We start from the raw sequence: 23,749 nt of genomic DNA on the forward strand, positions 1-23,749 counted from the left end.
TAATATAGATCAAGGTTGATGGCATCATTAACACAAAGAAACAACTATTGTTTTCCTAGGAATGTAATATAGATCAAGGTTAATGGCATCTTTGCGTACAACTGTATTATACAGTTTTCTACAACATATACTTTTGTAGATTTTATATATTGGTCGCACTCGGACATAAAGTGGCACAAATAATAGAATATCGTTCTAGGCGTTGCTGAGATCAAATTCTTCCAAACGCCAAAGACCAAATTGGTGAATATCAAACCGTGTTAATCAACACATTAATTTCAATACGTTAATGGTTGAGCTTGAACAACCGCGGGAACGGGTCTCACACGCAAACGGGACGCACACGTTAATTGAGAGAATCTGGAGCAACATAACAATTGGGTCTATTTATTGAGGCTCAATTCGAGTTGTTCTTCAGTAAATCTCTTCTGTTGGCGAATTCAAAATGAAAAATTTAATAGTGTTCGCGATAGCATTAGTCGTTATGGTTCATCCTTCTCATCAGCTGAGTAGGTATGAAGTATTGTCGAGGAGGTCTCGTGTGAGGAGGGAGGCAGAGGAATGGGTAGCTCCTTCCATTAGCAGTGAATATTCATGGAAGCTCAATCAATACGCCCAAGATGGATTGCAGGAGAATGACAAAATAACCGCTCTGCCTGGCCAGCCAGCAGGAATAACGTTTGCACAGTACTCAGGATATGTGACGGTTGATGCAGAGGCAGGGAGAGCACTTTTCTACTATTTTACAGAGGCCACTGAAGACCCATCTGCAAAGCCTCTGCTCCTCTGGCTCAATGGAGGTATTCTCTTCACCAGATATTTCACTTGATGTTTTTCATTAACATCCATTACAACTTACTTATTTCCTACCATATATCAGGGCCAGGATGCTCATCTTTTGGTGTGGGAGCAATGACAGAATTGGGTCCGTTCCGCGTACAACCAGATGGCAAAACTCTTTCTAAAAATCCATATGCATGGAACCAAGGTTTTACATATATTACCTCACGCTTTATAATGTTTTAACCAGATGGATACAATGGAATTATACAAATATTGGTACCAACAGTTGGTTATATCTAAAATTTTCCCCCACTAAAAAGCTATTGTTCAACATCACCCGGAGATTTATTTAACTTTTGTATTTTGCAGTGGCAAACACCCTGTTTTTGGAATCGCCTGCCGGGGTTGGATTTTCATACTCCAATACCACCTCTGATTATCTAAACGGCAATGATGATAACACAGGTATTTCAATTAATAAATTATGAAAGAGATCTTGTGACATGAAGGCTGCATAAAGTGAAGATTTCTTATTAAAAACAATATTTCAATACTTATTTACTAACGAAGACAAATGTTTTTCATTGGCAAATAGCTCGAGACGCGTACACGTTTCTTCAAAATTGGTTTGAAAGGTTTCCACAGTACAAGAATCGAGATTTCTATATAGCAGGGGAAAGCTACGCTGGTATATCAAGCAAGCAATTTTATGATATCTGAACAAAGAAAGCTCGTCTTCATATTATAAATAAACTTTGTTCTGGTCTCTTATTTGTGTGTGCAGGGTTCTATGTACCTGAATTAGCAGACACAATTCTTAAGAATAACAACTCACGTACATCCTTCATCAGTCTCAAGGGAGTTATGGTGCGGTTCCTTTCCCTTCCCCTCTTCCTCTGAAACTGATCTATTGTGCAAGCCAACTATATTTATGTTTTTTTTTTCAAATGCCTCAAAGTACACTAAATTTTATTTTAAGGTATAGTTGAAAAGTATATATACATATAGTATTAATGACTATTTATATTAGGAAAATATGGTGAACAATATCTAGTTATATTGTGAGTTATTTGGAGTTTTTATTTACTGAAATGTTGTATTGCATAGATTGGAAATGGAATAATGAATAGGGAGACAGATGATTGTGGTTCTATTGATTATGCATGGTCACATGCATTGATATCAGACGAAGATTATGCAAATCAACGTTGCATTCCATCTGGTTCAAGCTATACAACTCACAACAACACATCAGTGTCTCGAGCAGAATCTACGGATGGAGAAATAAATCCCTATAATATATATGCCCCACTTTGTCCTTCCCATCCAGACCCCATTTGGGCATCTTCTAATTCTATTGTGAGTATTTAAACATGAATTTTCTATAATCTCTTGACATAGAAATTTTTGTAGTAGTAATGTTATTTGTCATATTATATACTATAAATTTTGAATAAATATATATATATATGTTCTACTCTCTATTGTAGAATGATGCCCCAACAAATGAATCAGATGGATTTGATCCATGTAGTCCTGGTTACGTGTTTACCTACCTTAACACTCCAGAAGTGCAAAGTGCTCTTCATGCAAATGTAACAGACTTGTCTTATGTGTGGACGGAATGCAGGTATGACTATATGCATTTGACATTTTCAAATAAGGATGATTATTTGTTTGATCTCATAAAGTTTAAGACTTGGAAGATTACCATCTAATGATTTTCCAATCTTCTTCTTTAAATAGTGAGGTACTCTCATACACCATCTCTGCAACCACAATGTTTCCAATATATCGAAGAATGATGGCAGCAGGATTAAGAATACTAGTCTACAGGTATAAAGGAGAAAAAATTGTTATTGGTAGAAAATGTTTAATGATAAAAATTTGATTGTAAAATCTAATTAATTGTAAATGATTTTGGTTGTAGCGGAGATGTGGATGCAGTGGTTCCTGTGACTGGCACAAGATATTCCATTAATGCATTAAAGCTTCCAATAGAACAAGAATGGTATCCATGGATGAGTGGAGAGTTAGACGTGGGTGGTTTTAGTGTAATCTACAAGGGCTTGACATTTGCAACTGTTAGAGGAGCAGGGCATGAAGTGCCTAGTTATCAACCTTCTAGAGCCTTGACCATGACCAAATCATTTTTGGCTGGCAAGTCGTTGCCATCATAACAGTTCCACTTTTTTACATTTAGTAATGACATTCAAATAATTTTATAATTACCAGTATAATGAATATGTGTACAATCTATTTCAAAAAAGATATTATTATTGACACATATTTACATATTTGAACATCAAACATATTGTATTCATTTGATTTATTTTTAGTATGAAGAGAGGTCATAGAAATACATGTTAATAAGGTTATTAATTTAAAAATTAAATGATATAAAAATTAAGGTACAAGTTATTGTTGTTTATTATGATACAATTTTTTGATAGAATAAATAATATTCGATATATACATGTCTAAATGAAATTTTATTATTTGCTAACTTGATATAACTTAGTACATAAAATTACATTAATTTTTATTTAAATATTAGTTAATATATAAATAAAAAAACTACATTAATAATATTAATAATATAATAATGTTAGTTTGATTTTAGTATGAATTCAAATTTTGATATATTAGTAGAGATTAGAGTGATGCTCCACTCCACATTGGCCCACTCCATTCTCTGGGACATTAGAGAGGTAGGAAGAAAAGCACCCATCCTTTCTCTAATAACAATATTAAAAAAAATGTTAAGTACTTGGGGGTGGCATTCTAACCTTCTAAAAGTATCACCCTAAAGGGGGAGGCTCATACTCAATTGGTGAGCTCAGGAATTGTGAGATATGTCTAGATACGGGGGACCTAATAGAAAATTTCACTACCATTAGAATGAATTAGTAATAGATGCTATAGTAACAACATTCTATTCTCACTCTATATTTATTAAATATAATATTAGGTGTTAATATTGACACTAGCCCAACAATAGTAGGAGAATTTTCTATAATTCATCTATCAATTATATCATTAATTGAGGCAAATATAGATATGTCATATATAGGTGAATACAATCTATCTTGAATTCAAGAAACAACAACATGCTAATACTAAGAACATATATACCGCTAACAACTAATAGAAACTAAATAGAAATATATAATACTAAAGAAACAAAAACATTTACCTCTAATAAAAAAATATTGGTCAACAACTACTAGTGAGTAAAAATAAAGAAAACATCGGGGATGACTACGCAGTGCGTGGGTATTGCACACTTCGTGTTAATACGGAGGTCTTGTGGTCGAGTCTTCGGGCTCGCTTATTGTTTGAACCCCTACAAGTATTGACCAGACTTTGGTGGATAGTGTTGACGTGGCTCATTGACCAAGACAATTAGCGATTATGCGGGGATGTTAATGCCCCATTATTTGCAATCTCTGGTGTACAGACGAGGCTTCCCGTCAAACGGTTGGACTAGTACGGTGGTGACAATGACAAGAGAGATATGGAGACCCGACTTGGAGAGATAAGGTGGTGGCCCGAGCTTCAAGGGTGGAGAGATAAGGTGTTATCGCGAGTGATAAGGGGTTGCTTGTGGGCAACAATACAGCTAAAAATTGGAGGTGTTAATACCTCGCAATTGTAACCACGAGGAGGGGGTCCCCCAAATGTGGCCCTCACTGGTTAGAAACTCCAGTATAAAAAAGACATTACCGATCAAAATAAATAAATAAAACATTGAAAGAGACAACATTATCTCTCACCCATGGCTAATGAAAAATAAAAATATACTAATACACCACAATAAAACATTTAACATTTATGAAATAATATACTAAGGGAAATGTGTAGTATCCCATTGTTGTAAAACCCTATTATAAATTCTACTCCCAAGTATTGGAGTGATTTCAACTAAAGATGAAATTTAGCCACTCTTAAAAATAATATAAAGGAACTTAATACTTTATACAATCTCATATATTGGAACTAATTTTGTATATATTTTATCATCCATAAGTGGTCAATATATTTTATTGTTAAATTAGACTTTAAAATATATTAACCTACCATCCCTACGTCCTATCAAAATACTTATAATATTTGATTATTCACCTATAGTTCATGGATATCATCTACTATCTACTTTATGGACTCATTTATGAAGATCCCTTCTTCAATTTCTCAATCTCCATGCCAATTTTTTATGTTTTGCTTTTCCATTTTATTTCCTCATCCCTTTCATTGTACTCTTGAACTATAGTAGTCCTAAAGTATATTAAATGAACTCATTACTCACTACAACTAGATTCAATTTTATCATAATTTGAATTAAATAATTTAGCTCATATAAATTTGGTCATTATGTACCAAACCTTCCTTCTTTAATATTAATATAATTCCTTCCTCACCATAGCTGAAAATATTTCCTAGATGGTGGTATATGATAGGGCCACATCACTACAAGTTCCTAGAGGATTCCTTAGATTACATTCTTACTAAGAATACCATAAAAATTACTAGAAAAGGCCCATATGAAAAACTTCAACTCTCCATATATTTTAACCTATAGAAACTATACAAATTCCACAAGCAATCTCACCTCCATGAAGGACATCTAATAAATATTTATAAGGAGATTCACAAAATAATGCATGCTATAAAATATGTAGAAAATAAACTAAAATTTATCATTTTTTATTATTAATTATAGATTCACCCATTGAAATCTTTAGTGTCTTTATTTTTAATTAATGGAGTTGAATTAAAGCAAAACTTGATTAGCCTAGTAATTTTCTACTCTATATTTAGACCTATACCAATGTACTACTATCAACCTATTAAAACTAGCCTCTCATTTTTAGAAATTCCTTTATTTGATTGTTTTTAGTTTCTAATTTAGATGATTGCCTTTGTGAGCTATCTTAAAAATTATTTGTGAGTGAATTTCTATCTCCGCACCTATATACCCTACTCTACAAATAGCTTTCAATCCATCAAGTAAATCTTCCCTTTTACATTATGTAACAGGTTGAAAATTAGGTATTCACTAGTGTAGCTATGTAAAGAAGGAAGAAACCTTTTTTTCACTACCTAGTTACATTAAAGGGAGATGAGATCAATAGATTCACTCCCAAAGGATGAATGCTAATTGATTTGTTTTTCTCCCTTTGTGAGAGTTGAAAATGAGCTATGGAAATGAAGTAAATTGAATGCTAGATCTAGGGCTAAAGATTAAAAAATTGGCATAAATCAGTATAAATAGATAGTTATGAATTTGATATGAAGTTGTAAGCACGGATCTAGAATGGGAAAGAACAATAGAACCCATGTCTCGAATCTAAGCCTAAAAATGAAAGACAACAATTCTCTATGTGACCCTGTCCTCAAAATGTTGGATATAAATGAATGTAACTTTCCTTGATCCAAAATGATGCTTAGAATCTATCCCAAAAGTTTTCTCAAAAATTTGTTGAACATGGATGTGTGGGTCAACCCTATTGTTGGCATTTGCATGAAGATTACATTAATGATATATTATGTTGTCATTGATGTCAATTAACCGGTAACAATGGTATTGTTGATATTATTATTGTGATGATGTTTTGTAAATGGTAGGAAGAGTTTGTGGAGTGAACCGGTATTTTTATATATTGGAGAGTTGAACCGGTAAACTCTACCTATTGTTTGTTAAACTCTAACCGATTAAGTTTGGCAAATTGGTTATATTGGTTTATGATCTGATGATGAGTGGTAATGATAATACCACGTATGATCATTGTATGGAGAGAGTTTCAAAGTGATTTTGGCACGTTGATTGAAATAGTTTTTGTCTAGGGAATGAGCAAATGTATTGCATCTAATGCAAAGCGCATGATGAGTTACTAAGTTCGATGATGTGGTGATCAAGGAGATGTCGAGGCTTTCTAGATTGATGTGCAGAGATTTCTATGTAATCCAATGGTCATACTTGAACCAACTTGTTTGTAATCTCTATGAGAGAATTAGGTTTTTGTTGTGTTATCGACCCAATTTATTTGTTTATAAGGTCGATGAGTTGTTTAGTTTCTGAGTTGGAAAAATTTTGAGTTAAGTGTGTGGTTTCCAAACCAGATTATGTATATGCAGTTTGAGTAAAGGCAGATAGGAGCATGAAAAGGATCTAAACCAACAAGTGTAGTGTTATTCAAATAGATCAACAAACTCCTATTGTTTTCTAATAATTACAGCAGATTGAAATCCCCTAACCGAGTAATCTCTAACAAGCTTGGTGCTATTCAAATCCTCTAACAAGGTGATCCATTAGCTTGGATTTCCAATCCTCTACTGAGGTTACTCCTTACCAGGTATTGCTTCTAACAAGGCATTTGTAGTCAATCCCTTAACCGGGTGATTCCTAACAGGATCAGTTCTTAACAGGACTTTTGTAAAAGCTTTAACAGGTTTGGCTCCTAATAGGGCGAACTTCAGAAGAGTTCAGATAGTTATCTTGTGAGTCTTATCTCACCGTGGTTTTTACCTATTTTGGTTTCCACGTCGAAAATATTGTGTCAAGTGGTGAATGTTTTTGTGACCTTATGATCTTATGGTTGATTTGCTTAACTACTTAATCTATTTTGATAAGTCATGATAATCGGAAGCATTGTGAAATGAAGTTTTGCTAATGTCAGTAAAAGCATTTGGATGTTTATGAGTTTGAAGTTGTTTACTATTAATTTGTTGTAACGGTCAACCGGTTTATCTTGAGGTTTTTTATCTTGACAGTGATATTGCATTGATAGTTCTAAGTTTACTTTGAGAGATTGATTTTGAGGTTGGTGAAGTTTGTATCAGTTTTTCTATCTACTGATTCACCCCCCCCCCCCGCCTCTCAGTAGTTGACCGGATTCTTATTCTTTCATCCTACCATCAATTGGTATCAAAGTTGATCAGGTCCTCTAAGATTTAAGCCTACCAACTTGAGGTAAAGATCTTGTAGATCATGATGAAGAAGGAAGGTCTGAAGTTTAATAGAGAGAACTATAGGATATGGAGTGACAGAATGAAAATTTATATCAAGAGTCTGGGTAGCCAATATTGGGAACATGTCGATACTAAGTATGTTGCATCTACTGGGATGTTGATTGATGATCAGAAGAAAGAGCAACAAGAAAATCATCAAGCATTAGAGACTATTATGAGTTCTTTGTCTGATGCAAAGTATGTAGATGTTTATGGTCTAGAGACTGCATATGAGGTATGGAAAAAAATTGAAGAGATTTATAGCGTTGATGAACATGTTAAGATTTCTAAAGAAGAGAGCCTAAGATAGAATTTTGATGACATGTGGATGGCTGGAGGTGAGAATATTCAGTAGTATGGTCAAAGGATAAAAGAGATAGTTGGTGAAATTAAGAGTGCATGAGGTAAAGTGGAAGATGCCACAATAATCAGTAAGGTACTGAGAACCCTTCTACTAGTCTATGCTATCTGAGTTGCATCCATTAAGGAGCTAAATTCTATTGACAAAACGAAGGTAAACCTTGACTCCATCATTGGAAAACTTACTACTTTGAATTAAATGGTTATGATGGTAGTATACAAAAATATGAGTCTGCAATTAGAGCTTCTGTTTCTAATCCATCTATGAGGAAAAGAAGAGATGTTAGTCATGTTGTCCTCGATTTCATTATGGCCAAAATCGTGAGGCAACCCTACAAAACTGGTCCGTTTCATACCTTATGGTCTCTGGGAGAGCTTAATCGACTCGGTTGGTTAGTTCATTTCATTCTTTTCCTTTCGTTTTTATTGTTTTCCTTGTTTCTTAGCTTTGCAGTTTTTCCTGAAGTTCGGACTTTAAAGTCTGAACTGCAGGGTTCCTTGTTTTCAATACACTTCGGACTTTAAAGTCTGGTATGTATTTGTAGCTTTTTTGCTTGCAGATCGGACTTTTAAGTCCAAACTGGAGGTTGTCTTTGCCTACAGTTCAGACTTTAAAGTCCGAACTGTAGGTGATTTGCTTCCCAAGTTGCATGTCAGACTTTAAAGTCCGACTTGCAAGTGTCCCTAGCTTGCATGTCAGACTTTAAAACCCGACATGCAACTGCGAGTTGTATTAATTAGCATTTATTGCTAATTAGGGTTTTTTAAATTTCTTTTTAAGTTTATTTTGCGCATTTTAATTTTCATTATGCTCTGTCTTCTTCTTCCGCACGCCCTCCTCTGCTCCTACTCATCGTGATTCGGATTTCCCTTGCCCGATTGTCGGATCCTTTTTCATCGGTGAATTGGAAGAGGTAGGGTCTCGTGTTTTTCTCTTTCGGGCTTCTTTTTTGCGTTTGATTTCTTCCTTGTTTTTGTTGTTTTTCTTTGTGTGTGTCGGAAGAGCAATCGAACTTTAAAATCCGATTGCTCCTCCCTTCTTGCCTTTTGAAGCTCTTTTCTATAGCCACACATCGGACTTTAAAGTCTGATGTGCGACTAGAGAAAAGTATCTCCACATATCGGGTTTTAAAGTCCAATATGAGGGGGTATTAACCTCCACATATCAGACTTTAAAATATGATATGCAGAGGGGTAGGGGTTGACATGTCGGGTTTTAAAACCCAACATGTCAACCAAATATTTTTCCCTTAAGCAAGAACATCGGACTTTAAAGTCCGATGTGCTCCTTAATCTTTCCCACAGTGCACATTGGACTTTAAAGTCTGATGTGTCGATCTAAGCATACCAAATTGCACATCGGACTTTAAAGTCCGATGTGCTTGTTTTAATTTCCCCCTACACATCTGACTTTAAAGTCCGATATGTTATTGATTTCCCCTAAGCCTACACATTGGACTTTAAATTCCGTTGTGCAGGTTATTTTTCCTAGATTGCACTTCGGACTTTAAAGTTCGATGTGAAATTTTTGTTTTTTAAAGAGCAATTTGGACTTTTTTCCCCGACTTGTTGTTTTTGGTAGTTTTACTCCTAAGCCTGTTCTCAGTCCCATTTTTTGATCCATTTGAGAAAAATTGATTTTTGATAATGTTGAATGGCTAATCCTCAGTGTTGAATGTAGTCATTGTGCACGAATGTCAAAGCTCTCTCACAAAAAGGTTGAGTCTTCCTCAGGACAACCATCTCCAAGTAAAGCATCATCAAAAAAGATGAAATACAAGTATGACAGGTACTTGAATATGTACCCTGAGATTTCAGTGGACTCAAACATTAAGGAGATCAGGGACACCGAAATTGGGCATGTTGACATGCAAGAGTTTGTTGACCGGGTTCAGAAGGCTCCTGCATGCCTGACCAGTTTAATCAAATCTGAGCTACATAAGTATGCATCTTTCCCAGTCGCGACTCATGATCCTAAATTTGTACTAGCAGTGGTTGATCACTTTGATCCAAGCACAAGGCAATTAAAAGATGATGATCAGAAGGTCATAATGACTCTAGACAATGTATTCTTCAATAGTGTTTTCAAAGGCTCATCAACTGAAGAAGTAGCTGATATTTCTCAAGAGAGTGCTCAAGAGTACTACGAGAAACATGAGGATAAATGCAAAAAGGTGATCAATACTATTTATCTCTCTACTGCTAGATCTTCCCTCACCTCACAATGGCCTAAGTCTTTCCACAGGAGTGATTTTAACGAGGAATATAATGACATGGTCACCATGTTATCTAGAGTGAGAGGATTAAAAGACTCTCATTATTTCCAAAGCTAGATGATTTACTACATGAATATAATCAGAAATGGAGCTACAAGAATTGATTGGGGAGAACAAATTAGTGATGCGCTTTGCGCCCAATTGAAAGAGGTCAAGGTAACACTGAAGTTTTATATGACCTCATACCTGGTTTATGCAGCTACTTCAATGAGGCAATATCTAGGCTTGTCTACCGAGGGTGATAGAAGAGTGGTGCCCATTTGGGAGTACTCTGATCAACTAACTATCAAAAATCAAGGTAATCATTACATGAGGGTTAATGATGCCTTCTTTGCCGTATGGAAGTGCATTTTTTATAAAGGCCTGCAGAAGAGGAGAATATCAGAGGCTGCTTACAGCAAGGTGTGTCATTTTGGGTGTGTGTTTCTACAATTTCCCACATTCACCTATATCTGAATTGGATGCTTCTCAGGTGAGCCCTTCATTCTTCCAAGGTTCCCTTCAGATAAAATCATCCTTATGGAGTTGTGCAGACAACTAATTAGTGTGCATGAGAAACAATCACAAGCACATAAGACTGGGCTAAAATTCCCAGAGTCAATTGGTAGGTATTCTGTGCTAACTAATCCCAAAGACAAAAATATGGAGGAGGAAATGCAGTGGAACACCATGAGAAGATTCAAGGCCCGAACCGATTTTGATTTTTGGGGCATAAAGAGCAAACTCAAAAGGACATACACTCATGTTTATAGGTTTGAGGATGTTTGGGCAAATTGTCAGAATGAGAAGGATATAAGATGGATGGATTTCAGCCGTCTTACTCTAGAACAAATTGAAAATCTGGATCTAGCTAAGATCCCAATGACTATGGAAGACACAAATGACATAGTGGATCATGTTTATTATGAGAAGAAGATTGTTGATTCCCCACTTCCACTTGTGCAATGATCAAAGAAGGAAAGCAATTCCATTACGCAAAGGATCTCTCCCATCTTAGCAAACACCAATGCTTGGTTGCTAAAGAAGAATATCAGGATGAAACAGTTTCCCACTAGTTCAGGAGATGATGACAACAATGATGGTCCATTGGGCAAGACAGCGATAGCTGAAACAAGAACCAAGAGCAGGGCAGACTCACAAGCACTATCTTTAGCTCATGTGGTACAATCAAAGGGTAAAGGGGCCCAAAATCAAATTTACAGTTAAAGGGGCACAGAAGGGCGAATCATCATCAGCATCATAGCAAGTAGTGACGAAAGAGTCAGAACAACTGCCTACCAGTGATGCTGGAAAGGGAAAAGAGGTCAAAGAAGGTGAAATTCCTCAACAAGAGGAAGTACAGACAGAAGAAGTATCACACCCAGCTGAAGTTGATGCCCCGGTTATCTCACAAGTAGTCATTCACTCTATTGATTCTGACTCTGACTCTAATCAAGAAGATGAAGATATTCATGAAGATGGAGATCTAAGTATGGGCATGCCGCAGTTAGAGACCGCTAGACAATTTTTTACAATAACCAACTTCTCTACTTTAAATGATATCCCTTCATCTACTTTTGAGTCTACCATGATGGAGTTTAATGAAACCTTGCAAGATTCACTTGCAGAACAGGTTTTGGTAGATTTACCCACACAACAATCCCTTCTTTGGTAAGTGTTGAAGTTACACTCTTGGCACCCTCAACTCTTCCACCTGTAACTGAAGAGGTAGCAGCAACAAATGTTCCACTAGATGCTTCAATATCACCACCATCAGTTACACTCACAACTACTCCAAGTTCCAGTTAGCCTACTCCAGAATCTTCGACCCTAAGTCAGCAAGGAGCAACTACTCCATCATCCAATCCAGAACTACCCCCTTGGATGGAAGTAGTGGCCCCTAAGAGGAAAAAACAAGTAATATCTCCTGATGAATTTGACTTTGAAATTTTGGTTCCTCGAAAGCCTAAAGGAACGAAGAAGCCAAAGACAGTATCTCGGGTGGTAGTAGACCCAGCTTCCAAAAGAAAATACGTTGAAGTTATGGTGCCATCATCAGACAAGGACAAAGGCAACATATGATCAGAAGATTATACCATGCAGGTTGTGGACCTCAGAGTGGAGACACATGAAAGTGTGAAATTAGATTCTCAGACAGCCCTTAATTCTTTGTTAAGAAGACTAGATCAGGAGAGGGATGAGAAAAATAACCTGAAGCAGAAGTGTGAGCAGCTAACCAACATCCTCTTAAAGGTAACACAATCTTCTCAAGAGGTTGAACCTATAGGGTCATCAATAGACACTAAAGCTCTCAAAAAGATTGAACATGTAGGAGCTAAAGGTCGGGTCATGGACGAATGGATCTCACGGCTAAGGTCAGTCGAATAAGTCAACTGTGCACACCTTTTTCTCAACTTCTTTTCCTATATAAGGAGGACCTTTTTGTAAATATTTTCATTGTTTTCATGCTTAGCGAAACTCTGCTGGATTTTTATCCCAATTAAGACTTTGGGCTTTTGTGGTGAGAATTCAATCAAACAAATAATGAAAACGGTTTTGTTGATTGCAAACTTTGTGTTGTATCAATACATTTGTTTATATTATTTAATGTTCCTATGTCCATTGAATACATATTATCTTTACTTATTTGATCTTTAAGATATTGCTACATGGTTAAAGAGCTCTCAAATCTTGCCAATAGACTTTGTGCTCTTAGCATACTTGAGAAATCTGCTGATAAAGGAAGTAACTTGTAGTAAGCTTTGTATTGCTGCAGTTATTTGTAGTTTAATGGATTAGAAATCTATACTTGAAGACTTTGTGCTTTAAGCTAAGTTTCTAATTGTTTGATTTGTAACGATCAGTGTGAATTAGTGTTACCATAAAGGAGACTTTGCGTTGCTTAAAAGTAACTCTTTGTGTAGTTTGTTAGATTAATAGTTCTTTTCTTTAAGTATATGTAGAGGTAGAGAAATTGTAACTAGGTGAAGGGAGAATACATAAACTCTGAAAAAAGAGAGTTATATGCCCAACACCAACCCACAAATGTAGTTTCTTGTTAATTAGTAGAGAAATTTCATAGGGAACCTCCCCTTGATGAGAGGAGAGATCAATTTCTTAGCATAGCGTTGTGTGAATTCTATGTTTTATCATTAGTACGCTGGTGACAAAATATTCACCCAACAAGTCATAGTTATGAATCTAGATCCAGCAGAGAAGTTGATGATGAAGATAGTTTAGTTGAGCTTGAAGCATTGTTGGCCAAGTGGTTTCCTAGAGGTACTAGTAAATATAGAGGTAAGTTACCTTTTAAATGTTTTGCATGCAACAATATTGGACACATAGCTACTAACTATCCTAATGGTGATAATGAGCACAAAAGAGAGAAATTCAAGAAGTATAAGAGTAAAGGCAAAAGAGATTGTCTTATTGTTGTTGATGGTGGTATCACTGATGAGGAATATGACAATGATGCTAATGAAGATATTGTGTTTGTAGCCATTAAAGAGGAGATTTCTGATCAGAAGGTATTAGTGTCTCGAATGGATAACTCTAATGATTGGATCATTTCTAGTGGTTGTTCACATCACATGACTGGTGATCAGAGCAAATTTATTTCTTTAAAGGAATTTAATGGCGGAGTTGTAAGATTTGGCAATGACTCACCCTGCACGATTAAAGGTAAGGGAATTATTTCTCTTAATGGAAAGAGCAGTGCAAAAGATGTCTATTGGGTTGAAGGTTTGAAGCACAATCTTTTGAGTGTGGTACAAATCAATGACAGAGGATACCCATTGGAGTTTAAAAATGGTATGTTCAAAATCTATGACAACAAAATTGAACTATTTGCAACCAGGAAGAAAACTAAAGGTAACTTATTCCACCTTAATCCTAAAGTCAGCAACTATTTAATTGCAAAGATAGATGATAGTTGTCTTTGGCATAGGATATTTTGTCATATAAACTTTGATAACATTGTTAAAGTAAGTAAGTCCAAGATAGTGAGAGGTTTGCCTCAGTTGGAAAAATCGGTTAATGCTCTATGTAAAGAATGTTAGTTGGGAAAGATGACATCCTCAACTTTCAAGAGAAAGTCTTTTTCAGAGGAGCATCTGTTAGATTTGGTTCATATAGATCTTTGTGGACCAATAAAAACAAATTATTCAAGGTGACAGATATTTTATGATCTTCACTGATGATTGCTCAAGGATGATGTGGGTCACATTCTTGAAGGATAAGGTTGAAGCTTTTAGTAAGTTCAAGGCATTCAGGGCCTTAGCTAAGAAGGAGAGTGGTAAGAAGATATTTAAATGTCTGAGGACAGATCAAGGCAGTGAATTTACTTCTAAGGAATTCACTACGTATTGTGAAGAAAATGGTATCAAACGGCAGCTTTCTGCACTGAGGACACCACAATAGAATGGTATCGCAAAGATAAACAATCGGTCAGTGGTTGAAGCTTCTAGGATGATGTTGATACAAGGAGGTGTAGTGAAAACTTTTTGGAGAGAAGTTGTCAGCATAGTTGTCTACACTATGAACCAGATTCTAGTAAAGAGAGGTAAGGACAAGACCCCTTATGAATACTGGTATGGTAGATCACCTAATGTTAGTTATTTCAAGATATTTGGAAGAAAATGTTTCATTAAGAGAGGTGATTATATTAAAAAATTTGAAGCTAAAAGTGATGAAGGTATATTTCTTGGTTATTCCACCAAGAGTAAATCCTACAAGTTTTTTAACAACCGGACACAGAGAATTATTGAGAGTGTTGATGTTCAAGTGGATGAATATCTCGAAGTCTCGAAGGGAACCAATTTGGAGAAAAAGGATGAAGATCCTTGCATTTTGTTTTTGGAACCAGAAACTCTGAAATCTGAAACCGGCAAAGCAAATACTGAAGTACCAGTTCAACCGAAATAGATAAATTCAGAAGAAGATGATGATAATGAAGAAGCTGAACCTGAAGATAATTATCATGTTACTCCAAGATATGTGAGACTGAATCACAATCCTGAACAAGTTATTGGGGATAAGGATTTTGGACTACTAACCAGAAGAAGAATCAGAGAGAATTCTTGCATGATCTCCACTATTGAACCAAGAACTGCTAAGGAAGCATTTGGTGATGATCATTGGGTTAAAGATATGGAGGAGGAATTAGATCAAATTGAGAAGAACAACACATGGACCCTAGTACCCCGACCAGTAAATAAAAATGTGATAGGTACTAAGTGGGTATTCAGGAACAAGTTGAATGAAGATGGTGTTGTAGTTCGCAATAAAGTTAGGTTGGTTTGTAAAGGTTATGCACAAGAGGAAGGAGAAGATTATGGTGAGACTTTTGCACCAGTGGAAAGACTAGAATGTGACGGAACTTTACTTGCATTTGTAATACACAAGAAATTCAAGGTATACCAGATGGATGTTAAGTCGACATTTTTGAATGGGCTATTAGAAGAAGTATACATTGAGCAGATAGATGGTTATGCTTTGACTGATGAGAAAGACATGGTATGCAAAATGCATAAGGCTTTGTATGGATTAAAGCAGGCACCAAGAGCATGGTATGAAATGCTTCATATACATCTGATGAGGATAGGTTTTCTAAGAACCAATGATGATAGCAACATATATCTCAAATCTGAAGGAGATAAAATGCTGGTGAGTGAATTATTTGTAGATGATGTCATATTTGGAGGTAATGATGATATGAGCAATGATTTTGCAAATGAAATGAAAAATGAGTTTGAAATGTCTCTAGTGGGGGAAATAAAAAATTTCATAGGATTACAAATACAGCAAATGAAGAATTGTATTTTCATCACACAACCTAAGTATGTGAAGGAGGTTTTGAAGACATTTGGAATGAGTGACTATAAACCAGTTGGGACACCAATGGTTACAGGTTGTATGTTGTCTAAGGAAGATGAATCAACATCTGTTGATGAGAAGGAATACAAGTCAATGATTGGAAAATTGCACTATGTTGTTCATAGCAGACCAGATATAGCTCATGCAATTGGCCTAGTTGCTAGATTCTTGAAGAATCCTAAGGAAACACATTTGATAGCAACCAAGAGGATTTTTAGATATTTGAAAGGTACTATTGACTATGGATTATGGTATCCATATGGAGGAAATTTTGACTTGAAGGTGTATATAGATGCAGATTGGGCAGGAAATGTTGATGACTGGAAAAGCACAATTGGTGGAGCATTTTTTCTTGGAGGAAGACTTGTTTCATGGAGTAGTAAAAAGCAAAGTTGTACTTCACAATCTAATGTTGAAGCTGAGTATGTTGCAGCTTACATGAATTGTACACAAGTTATCTGAATGAGACACCTTTTGGAAGGTTTTAAGATGAAGATTTCAAAACCTGTAAAGATCTTATATGATAATACAGGTGCCATAAATATTTCCAAGAACCCTATTTTGCACGCATGAACCAAGTACATTGAATTGAAGTATCATTTCTTAAGGGAAAAAGTGTAGAGTAAAGATGTGATCTTGGAGCATGTTTCTACCAAGGAGCAGCTTGTAGATATCTGTACTGAACCTCTGCCTAAGACTACTTTTGAGTATCTTAGAAGTCAGCTAGGGGTTGTACCACTTCATGAGGTTAGTTAAGTATGATGTAGATTACATCAGTCCCAGAGCTACTTGTAGAATTTTACAGCAGGATTGGTGTAGAAGTGGAGTTATTCCATAGGGGGAGCATCAAGTTGCAGGTTGTTGATGTTGAACAGTGAAATTTGACATTACATGTTTTACTTTCAATTTAGCATTTTTGTCAAAGGGGGAGAAGAAGTACATGATTATGGGGAGAAGAACCAGTGACAAGTTGAAGACACAGAGAGCATGGTGAGTACTTGGTAATGTAAACCAGGATTCCTATTCATAGTCACAACAATCAATGGTATTAATATTTGTATTTCCATCAATGCCAAAGGGGGAGATTGTTGGCATTTGCATGAAAATTGCATTAATAATATATTATGTTGTCATTGATGTTAATTAATCAGTAATAATGATATTGTTAATATTATTATTGTGATGATGTTTTGTAACCGGTAGGAAGAGTTTGTGGAGTGAACTGGTATTGTTATATATTGGAGAGTTGAATTGGTAAACCCTACCTGTTGTTTGTTAAATCCTAACTGATTAAGTTTGGAAAATTGGTTATATTGGTTTATGATCTGATGATGAGCGGTAATGATAATGCCACGTATGATCATTGTATGGAGAGAGTTTCAAAGTAATTTTGGCGCATTGATTGAAATGGTTTTTATCTAGGGAATGAGCAAATGTATTGCATCTAATGCAAAGCGAGTGATGAGTTACTAAGTTTGATGATGCAGTGATCAAGGAGCGGTCGAGGCTTTCTAGATTGATGTGCAGAGATTGCTATGTAATCCAATGGTCATACTTGAACCGAATTGTTTGTAATCTCTATGAGAGAATTAGGTTTTTGTTGTGTTACCGACCTAATTGATTTGTTTATAAGGTCGATGAGTTATTTAGTTTCTGAGTTGGCAAAAGTTTGAGTTGAGTGTGTGGTTACCAAACCAGATTATGTATCTTCAATTTGAGTAAAGGCAGATAGGAGCATGAAAAAGATCTGAACTAGCAAGTATAGTGCTATTCAAATAGATCAGCAAACTCTTGTTGTTTTCTAACAATTACAACAAATTGAAATCCCCTAACTAGGTAATCTCTAACAAGCTTGGTGTTATTCATATCCTCTAACAAGGTGATCCATTAGCTTGGATTTCAAATCCTCTACCGAGGCTACTCCTTATCGGGCATTGCTTCTAACAAGGCATTTGTAGTCAATCCCTTAACCGGGTGATTCCTAACAGGATCAGTTCTTAACAGGACTTTTGTAAAATCTTTAACAAGCTTGGCTCCTAATAGGATGAACTTCATAAGAGTTTAGATAGTTATCTTGTGAGTCTTATCTCACCGTGGTTTTTACCTATTTTGGTTTCCACGTCAAAAATATTGTGTCAAGTGGTGAATGTTTTGGTGCTTATGATCTTATGGTTGATTTGCTTAATTACTTAATCTATTTTGATAAGTCATGATAACTGGAAGCATTGTGAAATGAAGTTTTACTGATGTCAATAAAGCAGTTGGATGTTTATGAGTTTGAAGTTGTTTACTATTAATTTGTTGTAACAGTCTTGACCAGTTTATCTTGAGGGTTTTTATCTTGATAGTGATATTGCATTAATAGTTCTAAGTTTACTTTGAGATATTGATTTTGAGGTTGGTGAAGTTTGTATCAGTTTTTCTATCTACTGATTCACCCCCCCCCCCCTCTCAGTAGTTGACCAGATTCTTATTCTTTCATCATACCATCAATCCTCTGCTTTTCACTCTCACAAAAACTAGATCTAATATTTTCTATCTACTCTACCTAATTTTGTAATTTTAACTTATGAACTTAAAACTTGCATGTGCAAAAGAAAGAAATGTGTTGGGAATAGGGATTTGCCTAGGTTGGAATAACCCTTAAAATTTAATTGAAATACTGAAGTAAAATGTTGAATATTATACCTCATATCTATTGTAGATGATTGAAGGTTGATGATGCAATGCTCTTTCAAAGTGAACACAAGTTTTGATGCAATAACGTCACATGACAAGACATAAATGACCTAATCATAAAAAGATACTTCTATGATGATTGATGTAATTTTATGCTACATGATGTATAGATCTTAAAGTTCATTCTTGAAGGATATGGTGGGATAAAATGTTACCTTGATGCTTGAAGATATTGGTGGATGCTAGTACTTGATGGTGGATGATAATGAATTATTGTGATGATGAATTGTGGATTCAAAATGAATTAGAAGAATGATTTTATATAGGGTTAATAAGGCATTTTTCCAATTAGGCCAACCTCCAATGGTCAAATTAAGACATCATGATTGAAAACCAATTGATGTGAAGTGGGCACTAACATATTAAAATTTGGGACCTAATTAGGGGGACAAGGGCACCACAAATGCTCTTGTCCACCCAACAAAAGGTAAAGGATGGGGTACTCTCAATTGAAGACAAGATATCATACCATAATGCAAAAAAATAGCATCAATTTTGAGGTAAAAGACTAGAAATAGGCTTGGATGAGAGATAAAATGGATCACACTAAGGCATGGGCACAAATAGTGGTTTAAATTTTATTACAATTTACAATGCTATATTTAGCCCCCACTTTAGTAGGAGTATGAACATATGCACATACTTGAATGATAAAGTAGGGGAGAGAGAGAGAGAGAGAGAGAGAGAGAGAGAGAGAGGACATCACTAAATTTGAGGGAACAATCCCCCAAGCTTAGGATCTTAACTCACACAATCACATACAAGGACACACAAAAAGGGGTTAATACTAAAAATAAAGGCTCCAATTCGACTAGTTGAAGAGACCTCGACATTCAAAATGTCTCAACCACTAATATCATTCTCGGAATGTCATTGTGTCACAACCCTCCTTTATCACTTTTTGATTTGATACAATTCTATTATATTTTTGGTTGAGCTATTGAAAATGATTGAATAAATATTATAAAAGAATAAATAATGGACCCACACACACACTTGGGGAATATAATTCAAAAGGCATCATTTATTTTTATTTTTACTCCCAATTATGGCACATGTTGTAGGAGGAATTAGAAGCTTCTAGAGGAATCTTCAATACCTTGCATGTAACTCCCCCACTAGGATTTTAATCAATTTTGCATGAGTCCAATATTGGAAAAGAATCTCATTCTTAATTAATTTCTCTAGATAATGGAATTAAGCGATTTTTCCTATATATTGTATACAAGTTTTCAAAGGAAGGACTTGGTTATGCCTTGAAGAAAGTTTTCTCAAATAGTTTTTTTTTTTTAGTGGTCATATTTTTTTCATTTTTGGAGAATAGTTAATTTTGTTTTGAAGAATATTTCCAAGCTTGCAAGGAAGGATCAAGGAAGGCTAGGCTTGAAGATTCGAAGAGGATTCTACAACAAGCTTCAAGTATCCAGGTTCTCCTCTTTTTATTGAATCATGTTCTTGTGTTATTCATTTCTTTCCTATGAGCAAATCTTGTTGTGAATGAATTAATTTCTCATGTAAGAAAATTTGTTTTCCTGTGAATGAAACTAAATGGGAATAAAGATTTATTTCAAATCTTGTTATTTTGTTTTATTCAATTTTTTACTATGAGCAAATCTTGTTGTGAATGAATCAATTTCTCATGTATGAAAATCTGTTTTCCTGTGAATGAAACTAAATGGGAATAAAGATTTATTTCAAATCTTGTTATTTTGTTTTATTCATTTCTTTCCTATGAGTAAATCTTGATGTGAATAAATTGATTTCTCATGTATGAATAAATTAACTTCTCTATGAATGAAACTTATTAGGAATAATTTCAAATCTCAATTCCTGCTTTAATTCTTTTCCTTTTTCCTGTGAATAAATCATGATGTGAACAAGAATAAATGAATTAATTTGTCCAGTAAGAAATTTTGTTTTCCTGTGAATGAAACTTATTGGAAGAAAGATTAATTACATATCTTGTTTTCTTGTTTCTTTTCTTTCCTGGGAGTAAATCTTACTGCGAATAAAATAAATAAATAAATTAAGATTATCATGTTTTCCTGTGAATAAAACTTACTGTAAGAATCTTGAGTTCTTCAGGTGAAAATCATTCAAATGGAAATCTCTTCCTTTGATTTTAAATCTGTTCATATGTACCCAAACTTATTTAAATCCTGAGAGTAAATCCATTTCTTTTTTTTCCTCTCTTAATATTGCTTTGATCTTCTTAAAACCTTTAATTAATTCATTCCTCCAAGAACCTCGCTGTCATGAGAGAAATTTTATAAAAATCTCCTCTTGTTGTATTGCTTGCCTCAATTTCAAGCACAATGTATTTATTTTGGGGGCTCAAACAATTTTCTCTATTAACTCCCATGCCTGTGAATGAATTCTTATTCTTATTTCTTTTTTTTTATATATAATAGCACTTTTTATATAAATATGCCCTCTTATATCATTTAATAAACTGGAATGAAAACTATATATATATATATATATATATATATATATATGCAAAATATGGTAATAAATAATTAAGTTAAAGTAAATTGTAACGTCTTTATGCACGAAGGCGGCGTGCAGGAAGTGGCGGTGTTATTATAACCATCGGGGAAGTGGTACCCTCCACTTTCCCTATGGTCACTATTACGACAATGGTCACAGGGGGAGTGGAGGAGCCCATGGTGTCCCCTCATCCCTACGGGTCTGCACCTACAGGTCCACAGGGGTGATGGGACCCGTGGCCCCCACCCCCCCCATTAACTATTAAAAAATAAAGTTTCGCTTATTTAATTAGATTTTATATATATATATATATATATATATATTTGGGAATTGTTAATAATTGCTTTTAAGTTAGTAAATTAAATTCGAAAGTGATCGTCCTTAGTAAAATTTATAATTTATTTTTTTATTTTTTTAGCAATTTTCTAATTGTAAATTAAATTGTATTAAATTTTATAATTAGAATTTTATAAAAACTACTTAAGATTCATCGAGTCACTTAGTTGGCATTTTGGACTCATTAAAAGCAATTAATTCATATTAATATGATTTGAACCAAATGTCTAAGCTAATTGCTATTTTTGGGACTAGTGACTTTATAAGTGATTATTCTCATGATAGAAATCAACACATTGCTTAACCTTGCATGTAACTTACACTATCCTTGCTTCATGTGAATTGCTTATACATTACTTGCATTTATTGATGACAAAGTTACATTTTCTTCATCTTCATGCAAGTTACACGTTTAATTATTAATATGCGAGTTTCATAATTGTCATTATTATGCAAGTTATATTTCAAGTTTTGAATATTAAATAATTTAGTTATGGTTTTTATTCCACGTGGTTCATCAAGTAGTTTTTTTCAATTAGTTAAGCTTTGCAATGTCTAATTATGCACGTTCAATTCATAATTGTTTTCAAGCATGATGTTTTTCATAGCTTCTTAGTTAAGAAAACTAAATAAAGGAATTCAGAAAACCAAAACCTAGCAGCGTTCGGTATATATAGTGCTTATGGGTCACACTTACGGGTAATGTCGTCATGTTGAACTACTACACTTAACGCCTAATAAATTTGCATCAACGACGTTTGTGGCATCATCCATATAAATCGTCAGGGAGTAATAAGGGACACTTGGAAGTTAAAATCCAAGGGGCGGGTAATCCCCCTTGGATCAATAATCTAATAAGATAATCCTTAAATGAATTTTACATCCGTTGAGTTAAACCATAGCAAACCCCCTTTAGGGTTGATTAAGTGAAATGCTTTTATGAAATTGATTTAATCTTGAAGAGTTGTCGATGATTGACAATTTGGTCAAGGGTGACGCTTATGATAGGTATTAAGATCTAGTTGTTTTAGGCCACAAACAATAGGCCATCTTGAGCCTTTGCTTAAGTGCTACCACCGTGGGTAGCAACCACAGAGAAACTATCTAGGACAATGACCCTAGAAAGGGTTGTGTACCCACTAATCAGTTTACATCAAACCATAGAGTAGAAAATAGAACTTCATACTTTACACCTTGATCCCGTGCCGAAATGGGTATGTAGGCAGTCTTGGAACGGAGTTGTCCCTAGTACTCAGGCATTCGTGGCTGGGGTCTAGGTTTGGTAAGAAGGAGGATTGAGTAGAATCCTAATTTGAAAGATAAGTATAATAAAAAGGAAATAGGTAATTCAATGCATACTCGGAAGGAATCCCATATGGATTCGCTTGACTTCCCGAGGCTTTAAGCCAAATTCAGAGGCGGAATTCAAGCTTGTATTATGTTATTTTAATTTCTCCGAAGGACGGCGACCTCGGTGCACTCCTATTAGAAGAGTGTAGTACTTAGTGAGTGACTCAGGACCCGAATGGTCCCGATGAGTCTAAGTCTCTGGCAAGAGCACCTCCTATCCCAATTGGATAGATGCTTACCCCGTATGGATAGATGCCTATCCCGTATTGGATAGATGAAATCCCCTGCTCCATATGGACAGATGCCTAACCCGTATGGTTAGATGCTCATCCCGGATGGATGAATGCCTAATCCTAATGGATGGATGCCCAGAGTATGGGATTTAATCAAACACAAATGATTAAAGTAAACAAAAAAAAAAGTGGTCAAATTTTGTTGGGTTAAGTATAGTGGGTTATTACACATTGCAAGAGCATGCATCGAGTGATGAACCATGATCTGATGACTAGAAATGTGTGTTATGTTATAGGTTCATGGGGAAGGAGAATGGC

The 23,749-nt window shown here is 35.1% G+C and overlaps 1 protein-coding gene across 1 annotated transcript; it reads left to right on the top strand.

Moving 5' to 3' along the window:
• Positions 1-449: 449 nt before the first annotated feature.
• LOC131043845 (serine carboxypeptidase II-3-like) lies at positions 450-3,070 on the top strand. Its single transcript, XM_057977077.2, has 9 exons — positions 450-800; positions 881-988; positions 1,153-1,248; positions 1,379-1,471; positions 1,568-1,650; positions 1,891-2,142; positions 2,274-2,413; positions 2,530-2,619; positions 2,714-3,070. The coding sequence occupies exons 1-9, from the start codon at positions 485-487 to the stop codon at positions 2,961-2,963; spliced, it is 1,428 nt and encodes a 475-aa protein (XP_057833060.2). The 5' UTR covers positions 450-484; the 3' UTR covers positions 2,964-3,070.
• The last annotated feature ends 20,679 nt before the right edge of the window (positions 3,071-23,749 follow it).

This window comes from Cryptomeria japonica, chromosome 2 (genome assembly GCF_030272615.1).
Source record: "Cryptomeria japonica chromosome 2, Sugi_1.0, whole genome shotgun sequence".
NCBI classification, from domain to species: Eukaryota; Viridiplantae; Streptophyta; class Pinopsida; order Cupressales; family Cupressaceae; genus Cryptomeria; species Cryptomeria japonica.

What these genes read in the sequence shown, in the direction of transcription:
- LOC131043845 (XM_057977077.2), top strand. Translation starts at nt 485, where the DNA reads ATGGTTCATCCTTCTCATCAGCTGAGTAGGTATGAAGTATTGTCGAGG. An exon ending in GCTCCTCTGGCTCAATGGAG is followed by an intron (nt 801 to 880) that starts GTATTCTCTTCA and finishes ACCATATATCAG; the next exon opens with GGCCAGGATGCTCATCTTTT. An exon ending in TTAAGAATACTAGTCTACAG is followed by an intron (nt 2,620 to 2,713) that starts GTATAAAGGAGA and finishes TTTTGGTTGTAG; the next exon opens with CGGAGATGTGGATGCAGTGG.